The following is a 13570-nucleotide window of genomic DNA, read 5'->3' on the forward strand; positions in this document are numbered from 1 at the left end:
TTTGACGAGGCCACTCCAAAACCTTTTTTTTTTTTTTTTTTTTTAACCATAGAGAGGTGGACATGCTGGTGTATTTTAGATTATTGTCTCAGGGGCGATTCTATGATTTTGTAAGTGGGGGGGCACAAGGGGGGGACCATAAACCAGTCAGAGGGTGCCCATGGAAAATAATACAATTAGAAATACATGATGGCCTCAGAAAGCAAGATTTACACACCATAAACAATGTGACGTGTCTGTCCTCTGTTCTGAAAATCAAGGAACTGTGATTCCCTTTCACAGTTTAAGCAGTGAGTGACAGTGTCCTAAGTCTGTAATTGATTGATGTCGCTCTAAGCCAAGTTTTTTAAATCACTGTACTGTAACTGTAGGAACATTTGCACTGTAAAAAAAGTTTGGTAGGAGTTTGGTGTTTTTATTAATATATAATTGATGTGCCGAAACTTAACTCACAACACAATCTTGGTTCAGTTCAGTTACAATTTTTGCATACCACACTGTTCCTGAATATTATATTAGGTACTTGTTGATTAATGTTGATATAATTATTGTTATTATCTCTAGGTCATATCTTAATGTTAAAATGTCAAATTCAAAGCACTTGGAGAATCTAACCTTTTTTATTTCTGTCTCTTTAATCAAAACAAGGTTTACCGATTATTGGATGTTCTTACCGTAAGTTACATTTAGAAGTGTTACACAATCTTTGTTTAAATCTAAAAGCTTTTTAATTTTTAAGCCATTGAACATTTTAATAATTATGTTCCCCATTTTTTTAAATGTTAAGACTTGACAAGTCAAATGTGAAGACAAGTAGGAAGTTTGTTTACCAACAATGCAAAGCATTGACACCCATCAATGCCATCCTTAAATGTTAAAGCAGGGTGTAGGGGTGGAGGGATGTCATGTTACTCTACAGTTTATAAAAAAAAATTTTGTGAAAATATTTTCAAGTACGTTAACAGTAAACATCAAATGCTTTTATTCCTAACACATTTTAAGCTACTTCAATAATTAGATTTTTGCCAGTAAAGTATTGTGCTTTTTTGTATGTGTATACCATGGATAAAACATCAATAATCCAACATCCTGTTTTTTTTTTTGTTTACACAGAGTTGTTCCCAGAGTCAAGTATAGGTAATTGTTTTCTCTGTAAATTACTGCACAATAGACTTAATGTAGATGTTCTCTGTAAATTACTGCACAATAGACTTAATGTGGTAAACATGAAAACAAATATATACTTTGATTTGATCTTTTTTGTATTTTGTTACCATACTGTTTTTAGAAACATGTACAGTGGAACCATGGTTTACGAGCATAATTCATAAGCAGGCTTGTGTTTTAAAACACTCATAAACCGAATCGATTTTTCCCATAAGAAATAATGAAAACTCAAATTATTTGTTCAACAGCCCCCAAAAACAGTGTCTGCGAAGGCGAAAGTAGGAGGGGTGTGTGTGTGTGTGTGTGTGTGTGTGGCACGGTGTCCAATGACGCGGGCGGTCACAGAGAGAGAAAATGGATCTTTAACCTCTCTAATGAGACTTGCTTTTGCTTTACACGCACGCTGTACACACACACATACAGACACAAAATAAAAGATGTTTTACGTACAAACGTAGTCACAGTGTTATAGTACATATATGTAACAGTACACGGATGTTGATTATGCCAGTAAGAGACATGCACTAAGACCCAGCAGGGGAGACGATTACCCATAATTCCGCAGCACAAGAGAGAGAAAAACCGTTGGCTCAGTTGTGATCATGTGACGCTCGGCGTCAAAACAAGAAGCGCATGCGTGATACATGATACTCGGTACTTGTAAACCAAGACTTGTTTGTTTTCCAAGTCAAAAAGCCACCATGTTACTCGCAATCCGAGGTTCCACTGTACTGTATACAATCAGGTTTCTAAATAACAATATTTTTTGGCACTTTGCCTCTGTACACCACTACATAGAATTTAAAATGAAAGCAGCATTTGGCCTAATCTCAGCAGATAGAATAGGCCTACTGTATACACTTCAGAATTCATTGGCCTACTTTTGTCAGCAGTCAGGTCATTAATAAACACCAGTGGCTGGGTTGACACTGCCTCCACCATGTTTGACAGAGGATGTGGTTTGCTTTGGATCATGAGCTGATCTTGTCTTTCTCGATACTTTTCTCTTCCCATCATTCTGGTACAAGGCAATCTTGGTGTTATCAGTTTAAAGAATATTATTTCAAACTGGGAAGGCGTTGTTTTCTAACAGTGAAATTTGGCCTTTCTGTTCTCAAGCATTACTAGTTGTTTGCACCTTTTTGTGAAGCCTCTTTATTTACTTAATAAAGCCATCTTTTAACTGTAGACTTTGACAATATAGTAGCATGCCTCCTTTCGAGAGGTCTTGATTTTTCTAGATGTTGTGAAAGGTTTCATCCTAACTATGGGCAAAATTATGCAGTCATCCACTTGTCTTCCATCCGTCTTCCAGTCTATTTGCTGTTGCTGAGCTTGCCAGGTAATTGATTATTATAAAGAATGTTCCAAATTGTTATATTGGCCACTCCCAGTATTTTTGTTAACTCCCTAATGAGCTTCTTGTGTTTTCTAGCCTAATAATGGCCTTCATCTGAATCTTCTGATCATTTACCCTCATGTTGAAAGATCAGGTGAACAGCTACCAAATGCAAATGTAACACTCAGCACCACCGTCAGGCATTTTATTTGCTTGATTAGTCATGGAGTAATAAGGGAACAGGCCACACTTCGTCATGCAGCTGCTCAATAGCCATTTGTTCCACTATATGCTTTAGTACATCCTTAAAAATAAAGAATACATTAGCAAAATCGGTGATACCAGCAGGCCTTGAAGGCCAACTTAAGTGGTTGATCGCAGTGGACATTCCTTGGTAAAGCAATTCTTCTTTACAATATCTAGGCAATTCAAGAACGACTGGAGTGGGTAGACAGATCATTGTCAAAGTCTACTTTCAAGAGACACCTTCATTAATATAAATGCAAATGGTTTGCCAAGATGCAAACGGCAAACAGCACCTTGAGTTGTCTTCAGAACAAAAATAACAGATTAGTGTATCCTAAAACCTCTCCTTAAAAAAATCCTTATAGTCTCCCCAGTCCTTAATAGAAAAATAAATTGTAATTTATGAAATTAAAATTTAAGAATTTAGAGCAGTAAACAAAGAAGAGGTGGTGGCTGTGTTATGAGTATGTAAGGTTGACAATGGAACTGGGTCACTGATGTTAATTGGTAAGGTAACTGCTGATAGAAGTAGCGGGATGAATTGTGAAGTGTACAGTATAGAGCTATACTTTCTGCTCAGATTGAGACGAATTTTTGCAAACTGATGCATAATGACCCCTTAAATCAAATTATACCAAAACATATCATCCAAGCCAAAACAAATTACGCATAATTTTAACTTTGTGTAGGAAAATAATAAGGCAGAAAGACCCACAAACTAAAGCTAACTGCAGAGTTTCATTTTTTTTTGCATCCAAATCTAAAAAAAATTGAGAATATTTTAATATAGTACACGTTGCCCCTTGTATTAAAAATTGGCATAACATTTTTACATAGGTAATAGGTAAAGACATACAATAACCTGCGTATCACACTATTTATTAGCTTGCTGGCGTGGTGGCAGACAGAGGTAAAAAATGCTGCTGGAATTTTTTTTTTTTTTTCATCTTTGTTACCAAAACAGAAGTGTGACTTGCCCTTAGAAGCAAACTTTTCCACTAATTTAACCACATATGGCATATCTATAACACTCAGAAAGTCTAACTTTTGTGTTTTTTTGTACTAAATTAAAATAGTTCCATCAAAACGGATGAAGTTACAGTGGTTTGATTCACGTAAGTTATTGAACATTGACTTATTTTGTTGCTGAATAGAAGTCTGAATAGAACTCATTTTAATAAAATTGTTATCTCAACAAACAAAGAAATTCCAATATGAATAAGTGTCTCAGGTCCATGGGTCAATGCTTAGGTGGTGCAATGTCCTCTTTGGGGCAGGTGAGACAAACAGCGCTGAGTAGGTGGTGCGAAGCAGACAGCAGAGCATGCGCGAGAGCAGTGGGCCATCTGCTTCCTTCTTGGCTGTTTCGGTTTCCTATGCAATCCTTATGTTGCTCTTGATGTCTAAGGGAGATAGGAAGCCAACATAGGAAGAAATAAAAATAAAAAAGCAGGTTAATATATTAAAGAACATTACTGATTATAACTAGAAGAGTCACTTGTGTACAAGAATGAGACAAAACTCGAAAGTAGCAATGAGTTTCAGCAAACTTTACTAATTAATGGACTAAAACACACACCCAGTTGCTCTATGTTTACAGTGGAAACTAGTAGTACAAGTAGAGAAAGAAATAATATTTACAGAAAATATTAAAAAGTATTAAATAGCACATTCGATGGTAGAAAATCACGAGCGGAGCTTAAATCAAAGAAAGAAATAAAACAAAGCACCTGCTAACTTACGCGCGGCAGTCAATCTAACCTATAAACAAAACAAAAACAAAACCAGGCCGTGGGATACCTGCTAACTACACTGACTTACCCAAAACATAAGTACAACAACCCTAGGGCATACTAACCTTGACTCAACACTGCAAATTGAGATACGTCCAAGAACTCGTACTGGGCGCAGTCAGACGAAAGCAATACACCTAGGGAGTATATAGCGCTGTCGTAACAACAATATATATGCATAAAACAAAGAAGCCACGCTGCTGGCTGCGTCACTTCCGGGTTCTTATTTTCGGCTAGGGCTGCCTCATTGGTTCCCACGGGAATTGCTGTTGCCCTGGAAACAAAGATTGATGTCCAATCCCAGGACCTGAAAGACATAGAAACCAAACACAAGTGACATACCCAAAAATACTACGGGACGTAACATTGGCGAATATGAGTAAGTTTGAGCCCACCATCATGGCACTCCCTCTCAGCTTCGAGCTCGCACAAGTCGTGTCGTCGCGAGAGGGCTCAATAGGGGATTTCTTTCACTATATGAAATATAGTGAAAGAAAAGTCCTGCAGTGAGAGGTATCAACGAGTTATACAGGGGTTGGTGTTCTTAGCTCTTGCCAACCATTGTAGATAAACATGGTCAATAACTAAAGTGAAATGCCGACCTTTTAGGTAATACCTGAGCTACTCTACTGCCCACTCGATGGCAAGAGCCTACTTTTCTATTGTTGCATAATTATGTTTAGCAGAAGATAGTTTCCTACTTGCGTACAAGCCCGGTTTCCTGATGCATCTGTTTGTACGTGGAATGGGCAGTCGAAGTTGGGGTCCCAGAGGATGAGGGAACTGGTCAGGTGGGTCTTTAGTTCCCTGAATACCGCTCCTTTTTTCTCCAGAAGTCCCTTTTTCAGGAGGTTGGAGAAGAGTCCTGACAGAGAAAAGAAAGAAGGCCCAGATCTTCTATAATAGTTAGCGAGCCACAAAAAGTAATTTATTTGTGTTTGCCTGGTGCGTTGCGATTGGAGGGCTTCACTTTCTGCTTCTGCAGCCTTTGCATGCTGCGTCTGATATGGTTCATGAGGTACTGTGCCTTGGTCATCCCCGTGACGCCTCCGGTGGTTTACTGTAAAACCCGCTTTTCACAACTCACCCAGCACTTGTTTCAGGTGGTGCAGATGATCTATACATCTACTTGATTGGATCACAACATTGTCCAAGCATGCAGCAGCAAAATGTTGGTGGTTACGAAGAACGATATCTATCAGTTGCTGGAAAGTAGCTGTAGCACCATGGAGACTGAATGACAGGACCCGGTACTTCCCTGATTAGTGGCGAAGGCATTTATTTATTTTTATTTTTTTTGGAGTTCTGGTTTTAGTGCAGCTTGCCAGTAACCTTTGGTTAAGTCAAGGGTGGAGATGAACCGGGTCCTTCCAAGTCGATCCACACATGGAAGCGGATATGCATCGAAAGTGGAGATGGCATTCAGTTGACGGCAGTCATTACAGAGCCTGACCGCCTTGTCAGGCTTAAGCACTATGGGGCTTGTTGACTCCTTTATAATGTTGCCATGTCACACCATGCTGCCCACCTCAGCATTCATGGCACGTTGGCGGGCTTCAAGGGGCTCAATATAGGTCCTGGCGAACTTGATGTCATGGCGCATGAGATAAGTGAGCCCCAGTTTGGTGGGGAACATGTCCACGAACTGATCCACAAGTTCACTTAACTCTTGGTTCTCTGTGGGCACCAGATCCCCACTTGGATTAAGCCGTGGCTCTGTTCAACAGCAGAGAGATAGGCATGAGCTGGTGTGCGTGTTATAGGTTCAAATTACCATTTTAAAGGATGGTACAGCTCCATGCATTTGCGCTTACCCGGCTGTTGCAGTCTGTGGTTCACTGACTCAACTCGTTTTCACAATGGTGAAGGGTCCTTGCCAACGGGACAGGAACTTACATTTGGTGCTGAGGAGGAGCAGTGATCACACACCTGGAACCCCTGTGGCTTACCAGACAGTTGTAGGTGGGTTTCTGCTCTCCTTGCTGTGTCTCCTCCTGTGCCTGTGCTGTTGGACAATTAATAATACTTACATTGCTTCCAACTTTTATACATATTCGATAACTGACTGAAATGGTGAGGGCTGATCCTCCGAGGCTTCTTAAGCTACTGTATGACAAGCAGACTGCACGGCCAGCTGCCGAAGAGCAGCTCGAATACGGTGAAACCAGTGCAGGCCTGCGACATTTCGCAAAAACAGGACATGGGGAATCATCTGGTCCTAATTCCGGTCACTTTCTTCCACTCTCCTCAACATCTGCTTCTAGGTCTAAATAAACTGCTTCACAAGTCCATTAGTCTATCACATTAGGACACAGTTAGGATCTGTTTTGGAAGTCTCACCTGTGAACAATTGCAAGAGCTCAATTCTGGGCAGTGCAGACAGAAGTTGTGTACCTACAGTATGCTTGAAGCCCCAATTAGTGGAAGTGGTCTTTGATCTTTTTTAATGGTGTTATTGATTCTAAGGTAGCCGCTGAACGGTATAGAATGCGCCGGATGGGACCATCAAAAGATCTACATCAGTGCCTCTGTAAATAGTATAATTTATACTAAAAGTATCTTTTACCAGAAAAGTATGAGGCTGGCATGGTCTGCAGGGTTGCTCCAACTTCTTCCTCCAACTTCTTCCTCTAAAACTGATCTAAGCTATTTTTAAAGGGGTCATACGGGCCTACATGCACTTTTTTAAGCTGTTTGGACTGAACTGTGTGTTAGGAGAGTGCGTACACAACCACTTTACAATAATAAAGAGCCGCCCAGTGGTTTTCTTTTCATTTATTAAAATAACATGCCCCTTCTGAAATCAGGCCATTCTCAAATGCCTTGCAGTGTGACGCCACACCAAAAGAGGCCGCTCCTACACTAGTTGATTGACACTGGTGTTTTAGCAAAGCCCCGAGTGAGAAGAAGCTGTCGGGCATTGTTTTTCGCCGCTGGAGCAAAATGCCGCCTAAGCGAGTGTGGTGTACAGTTGTTGGGTGTTATAGCGAACACAGAAGTCGTCATTCACTACCGACATCTGAGCCGCTGAGGACACAGTGGCTGAATTTAGTTTTTGAAGCTAACGTCCCCGCCGATTTACCTAAATGCGTTCATGTTTGCACTAATCATTTTTCACCAAACTGCTTTATAATTGCGGGTCAATATAAAGCAGGTTTTGCTAAGAAGCAGCTCCTAAAAAATGGATCTGTACTAACGCTTCGTGTTCCTGCTTCATCTTCACCAGGCTCAGTGAGTAATTTCCTTTTTCTCTGAATCTTTGCAGATCGCCTTTTCTAATAATCACGATGAATGCGGAGTGTAAGTTAACTTGTCTTTATGTGTTATGTCGTCTTCTCTATGTACAGCCGTCTCTATATAATCCCTAATCGCCCGTTTATAATAAACAATGGATTAAGGTGATTGTCTAGTTGCAAACTGTGTACGTAGTCGGAAAACTATATTATGCTTACCTTTGTAACGTTAGATGGTTTATAACGATGTCTGTCAAAGATTAAGAAGTCATGTAAACACATCAGTAAACACATCACGTCCGTATCTCTCTCAGTAAGTTTCTCCGCTTTTGTTGTTGTTGCTCGCGGCAGCGTAACAGCCTGTTAATTCATGCCCATGCAGTGATAATTTCTGCGTTGTCAGCCGATATTTCAAACTTCCGCGTAGGTTACGTACTTAAATCAAACCAAAAACTACTTAAGAAAACATGCTCAGGCTCTATATTCCAGCGTTTTTCAGTTTGGACTGCATTACCCACAAAGCATTGCCCGCACTGCGTTGTGGGCAATGCTTTGTGGGTAATGCAGTCCAAAGCATTGCCCGCACTGGACTACACTCCGGTGGCTATACCCCACGTGTGTTGTGAAGACACGCCCCACAGAACTGGGGGGGCGGGCTCAGCAGAAATCATAAGCATTTAAAGGAACATGTACTGAAATAGGTTGCTGAGAACAGAGCTAGTTTTTACCAGTTAAAAGTAGTGGTTTTTTTTTTTTACACAACCATTTAGAATTTTTAATTAAATATATTACAAACTTTTCATTAGGACCCCAAAGATCATATCAACATTTAATGAAAAATGTTTCTGGATGACCCCTTTAAGGCTTGGATCTTTGCGTTTTAGCTGGGCAAAACTACCTTTTTTCTTCACCTGCTAAGATATAGAGAGAAGTTGGTAAGATCATCAGCCTCACCTTTCAGCTTAGCCGCCATCAGAAGGTGGTTGCACCAACCACGCTGGCTGCGACCCTGCTGCTTTTCTTCATTGCAGCCAAAAAAAAAAAAGAATGGTCAAAAGGATTGAGTTCCACTTCTGTTGTTGAAGCCCACCCAGCTCAAGCTTTGATTTATTGTCTTTTCTAAAATGCTTTTCTGCCCATCATCAGTTGTAAAGAGTGCTTATTTCAGTTACTATAGACTTCTTGTGAGCTCAGACAGGTCTCAAGCCTTCTCAAATAATTTTTTTACACTCTTGAGCTGGTGTCACATGATTAACTAAGTAGAGACCTGTATAAATGTGCAGGTAAGCATGTCCCTATTAAAGTGGATAGTAAGTGTATGTCCTGTTTGTGTGTGCGGGAGGTTTTAATAATCTTCTATATTTTTTAATTCCTACGTACTAGTAAGCTATGTTTCTGTGTGTTTTTGTATAACTATACTGATGTCTCTTTAGAAACTTCTGAGGCTCCAAAGGACCCATTGTTGCAGCTTGTTTCTCTCCAGAAGGCTTCAGGTTGCTGGGAAATGGAGCCTGCACTTGCTGAAGTATTTGAAAAGACAGAAAAAGAGCTGATTGAGCAGATTCCAGTACAGGTTAATACACAATAAATATGTTTGTGTGTCTGAGTATCATGTCAAACATCTAATGAAAATTTACCCTTCAAACTTATATGCATATTATTATTTTTATTATTGTTGTTGCTATTAGTAGTAGTAGTAGTAGAAGGAGTAATAATTAATACTAGAATTTTCTTCCAAACAATATAGATTTCAGGATATATACACTTAAGATTTAATTTGTCTTTTTAACCCTAATACAGGGTGATTCTCTCAAAAGAGGCCCTGAATATTCTGTAATAACTCTTGCTAGAATGAAACAATCTGAAGAAAACAATGTGCACCTCAGTATATAGAGCTTTGAACGCGCTGGGATGCCCCTGAGTCAGACCGATAAGGTAATGGGAAAGTGGTGTACAGTAAAGAACAGCACGTCTTCATAGTGTAAACCTATTGGGTCACCAATGTCAGAGTGAATTTAGGAAGAAACATGGTGTTCCTGACATACCTTTATAGAGTGTTGCTGTATTCAGAGGATGGTACAGAAGCTGGAAACAATGGGATTGATCCCTTCTCAATTAGTGATGTGCAACTTTGTCTGCAGCAGTCACTTACGAAATCTTAGATATGCCTCATACAGGAGCCTGCTAGATCTTATTTAACATGTTAGAGAGCTGAAAAAAGGGCAAAATTGCATGCGCATTGTGTCACCGTTGTCCATGAGCTCAAAGCAAGTGATTTGGAAAAAAGTGTCAGATACTCTTACTGGTTCCAGGCATTTGTGAGGGACAACAATATTCTTGCTGATATCCTTGCTGATAAATTTAGAAACATGGAGCGCCATGTCAAAATGTATCTGGCAGAAAACTGAGGTCACTTCCAGCACCACATGTAATGTGATTGATTACACATGTTAAGGTATGTAATTTTTTTGCTACATATTTTTTTACATATTGCATCATCATAGCGAGCGTTATTACAGAATAATGGGGCACTCTTTAGAGTGAATGACCCTGCACTTTGTTTAACATTTCCTAGTTAAATGTTGACCCATAAAACCTAAAGCGCATTCTAGATTGAGCTATTTTAGAATGCCTCGGTGGAATGTGCCACTTAATTATAAGAATGGTACAGAGATATTTGTATTTATGCAGGTTGGTTTTGTATGCAGGTAAAACCAGACTTCTGGGCTACACTTCTGGCTCTGATTTGGTTACATGGCTTTAAGATTGATGCCCAAGTTGAGTGGCATTTTTTGGCATTGAAAGCAGTGGAATGGATTCGCACTCAAAAAGGTAATCTCCCAAAATTTGGAAAATCAATGAAACATGGCTGACTTTGTACTGCTTGAAATGTTGATTAATCCATTTTCTGATTAAAAAGCATTTATCTTACTGTGATGATGATGATGAAGACGACTATGACGATGTTGAGTGTTGTTTGTGTGTGTTTGTTTCAGTGGACAACCAATCAGAGTGTGTTCGAATAGGTAACGCTGTACTGGGCTGTCAGGTTAAAGAAGACACTCTCAGGATCTGAAGACTTTTTTCTCTTATAGCATAAAAAATGCCTTGGCATCATTTTTCTTTTTAACATTTTTAAAGATACTTACTTTCATTAGCATGCTGCTACTGTGGATCTAATGTTATACTGATTGATAATCTTGAAGGGATAAAGTAAGCAATTATATCAGCCTTAGTTTTTAATAGCAAAAACTGAAATTAAAATTGATTGCTTGTACTATCGTTTGTTTGTAGTCTTTATTATAATTATATTATTATTATATTATTATATTATTATTATTATAGTCGTATATTATGTGGTGTTGGCCCAATTATCCAACAAGGACCGTGGGTTACAGGTTCTCAGGGTGCTAGGATTGTTTGCCCAGAATCACATGTATGAATGGTATTACGTTTTCATGCACCCTCTGACTTCCTTAGTCTGTTTAAAAAAGTGGGACTCCACTATAGATGAACACATTATCTGAATATTGATTATCTGCTGTTTGGCTCAAAAGTTGCCTCATATACAGCGAGGTTTTTGAATACAGAGGAACCTTGGATTACGAGCATAATTCATTCAGGAAGAAGGGTTGTATTCCAAAACACTTGTAAACCAAATCGAATTTTCCTATAAGAAATAAAAGAAACGTAAATTATTTGTTCCACAGCCCAAAAAAATAAATACATAAAAATAATTAACACAAAATATAAAGTAAAAATAAAACAAATTAACCTGCACACAAAAAGTAAAAATAAGTCTTGACAGATAAGTGTTTCTGTTTGTGCTTGCAGGCGCTGTGTGTGTGTTTGTGTGTGTGTGTGTGTGTGTGTGTGTGTGTGCGCGCGCAGTGGCGGACTGGCCATCTGGAGCAAATATCTAAAAAATTACGGAAACCATAATATTGCATCTCTTTTCTAAGCATATGGATGAGTGCATTAATCGCACGGGCCCTGCCAACAAAGAGCGTGTGTTTATGTTACGGATGCTGATGTATTGCCTCTCTCAATATTAATTAGTTTGGTCTGTTCCATCTGTGTTCTGAAACACCCAACCCCCAGCTCTTCACTAATAATTTAAAGAGGGAGAGATACTGTATTGATCCTTTCGCGATGCAGCGAATTTCTCTGAGCAAATTAACAATAATTTCCATAAATGAAAAGGAAGAGCTTAAAGTTACGCGAAAAGAAGGAAAAGGCTTTAGAGGTAAATGCTGTGAAATGCTTCAAATGAATAGATTCTGCCTTTGGTGTAAAGGAAAATTACAGTTCTGCAGGCTCTGATGGCTCTAACATTACGGTCAGGGACAGTGAGGCTGGATCTAGCAGTCCACCACATCTCACATCGTAATACACTGGCTCATTAAAGTGGAGATTAATTTTTAAAACCACATACTAGTATAAAAATATAACAAACATGTAAAAAAGGGATATATTGCATCATATTTGTAAAACAAAGAAACAAGGGAAAGAACAATAAGACAAACAACATGTAAAACTACATATAAAGACAATATTTTCAGTGTCCAGTATTACCAGTCTCACAGAGACCCAGGAAGCTTATAAACAGTTTCACAGCAAAAAGAGACATTTTGTCAGTATTGTGATTTTTTAATTTTTTTATTTTAAAAGAGTAATACTGGTAATAATGCCAAAATGTATAATTTACCGGCTGTTAGAAAATATTTTGTGCATTGTCTCTTATTGAGTCATAAGGGTGTTAAAAAGCATTCATCATTCAAAGTTATTCAGATCAGTGTAAAGTTAGTATGATTTTGAAAGTGCGTTAACGTCACCTGGCACAGTTTCATCCCAGTGGAACAATGAGAGTCCCAGTGGAACTACATGAGAGTTTTTCAAGGCAAATAAATTGGAAATTCTTTACTGGCCAAGTTGATCACTTGCTTTTAACCCAAAAGGTAGTTTAAGTTAAGCTGTTATTCGTCATATACACGCTACTACACAGTGAAATTCTTTCTTTTTCGCAACTGGGGTTAGAGTGCAGGGTCAGCTGTTATATGGCGCTCCTGGAGGGGAGACAGGGTTAAGTGCCTTGCTCAAGGGCCCAATAGCAACAACTTGAAGCTGGGGCTTGAAATACTCACTTTTCAATTAGTAACTTTGAGCCTTAACACAGAACTTCTACTGCAACAGAGCATGCTTTTCATTTAATGAAGACAAGAATAAAGGCAGAAAGACCCCTAAACAGGCAGAAACTAAAGACAGCTACAGTAAAGACCTGGCAAAGCATCTTGAGAAAGGAAACCCAGCATTTGACCATGTCAATGGATTTCATACTTTAAATATACACATGCAAGGCCCATCAAGGCACTAAGGCATATCCCATATCCCACTATTTCCATCAAAGCCATCTTGGACAGATTTATCACGATGGCAAGAAGTAGATCCCATCTGGTTTCCTGTAGGAGCTTGGCCATGTACTAAGCATGGCTTTAGTAAGTCATATTGATGAGACCCCCGCTCACACACAGGATACAACCTTTTTCACCTTTTTTATAACTTTCTTTAATCTGTACAGTTTCTGAATGTTGTGTACTTACTGTGTGTATTTTTTTGTATACAAAAAAATTTATTTTACGTCTGTACTTCGAGAGAGAATATTTTTCTTTACATATACATATTCTTTACATATTACAACCGCTAGTGATGGTTTGTTTATTTACAAATTGTTCTTTTTTATTGAGTATTTAACGTGACTCAGAAGAACGAGTAGTCTCAGAGAGTGATTGGCT

The 13570-nt window shown here is 38.9% G+C and overlaps 1 protein-coding gene across 1 annotated transcript; it reads left to right on the forward strand.

Moving 5' to 3' along the window:
- The first annotated feature begins 1097 nt into the window (after window positions 1–1097).
- On the forward strand, window positions 1098–11055 carry LOC128508998 (von Willebrand factor A domain-containing protein 5A-like). The gene is made up of 5 exons (XM_053480508.1): window positions 1098–1137; window positions 3829–3867; window positions 9212–9351; window positions 10487–10610; window positions 10775–11055. Exons 2-5 carry the CDS (start codon window positions 3843–3845, stop codon window positions 10852–10854), a joined length of 369 nt encoding a protein of 122 aa, XP_053336483.1. The 5' UTR covers window positions 1098–1137; window positions 3829–3842; the 3' UTR covers window positions 10855–11055.
- The last annotated feature ends 2515 nt before the right edge of the window (window positions 11056–13570 follow it).

Source organism: Clarias gariepinus, chromosome 2 (genome assembly GCF_024256425.1).
Source record: "Clarias gariepinus isolate MV-2021 ecotype Netherlands chromosome 2, CGAR_prim_01v2, whole genome shotgun sequence".
Lineage (NCBI taxonomy): Eukaryota > Metazoa > Chordata > Actinopteri > Siluriformes > Clariidae > Clarias > Clarias gariepinus.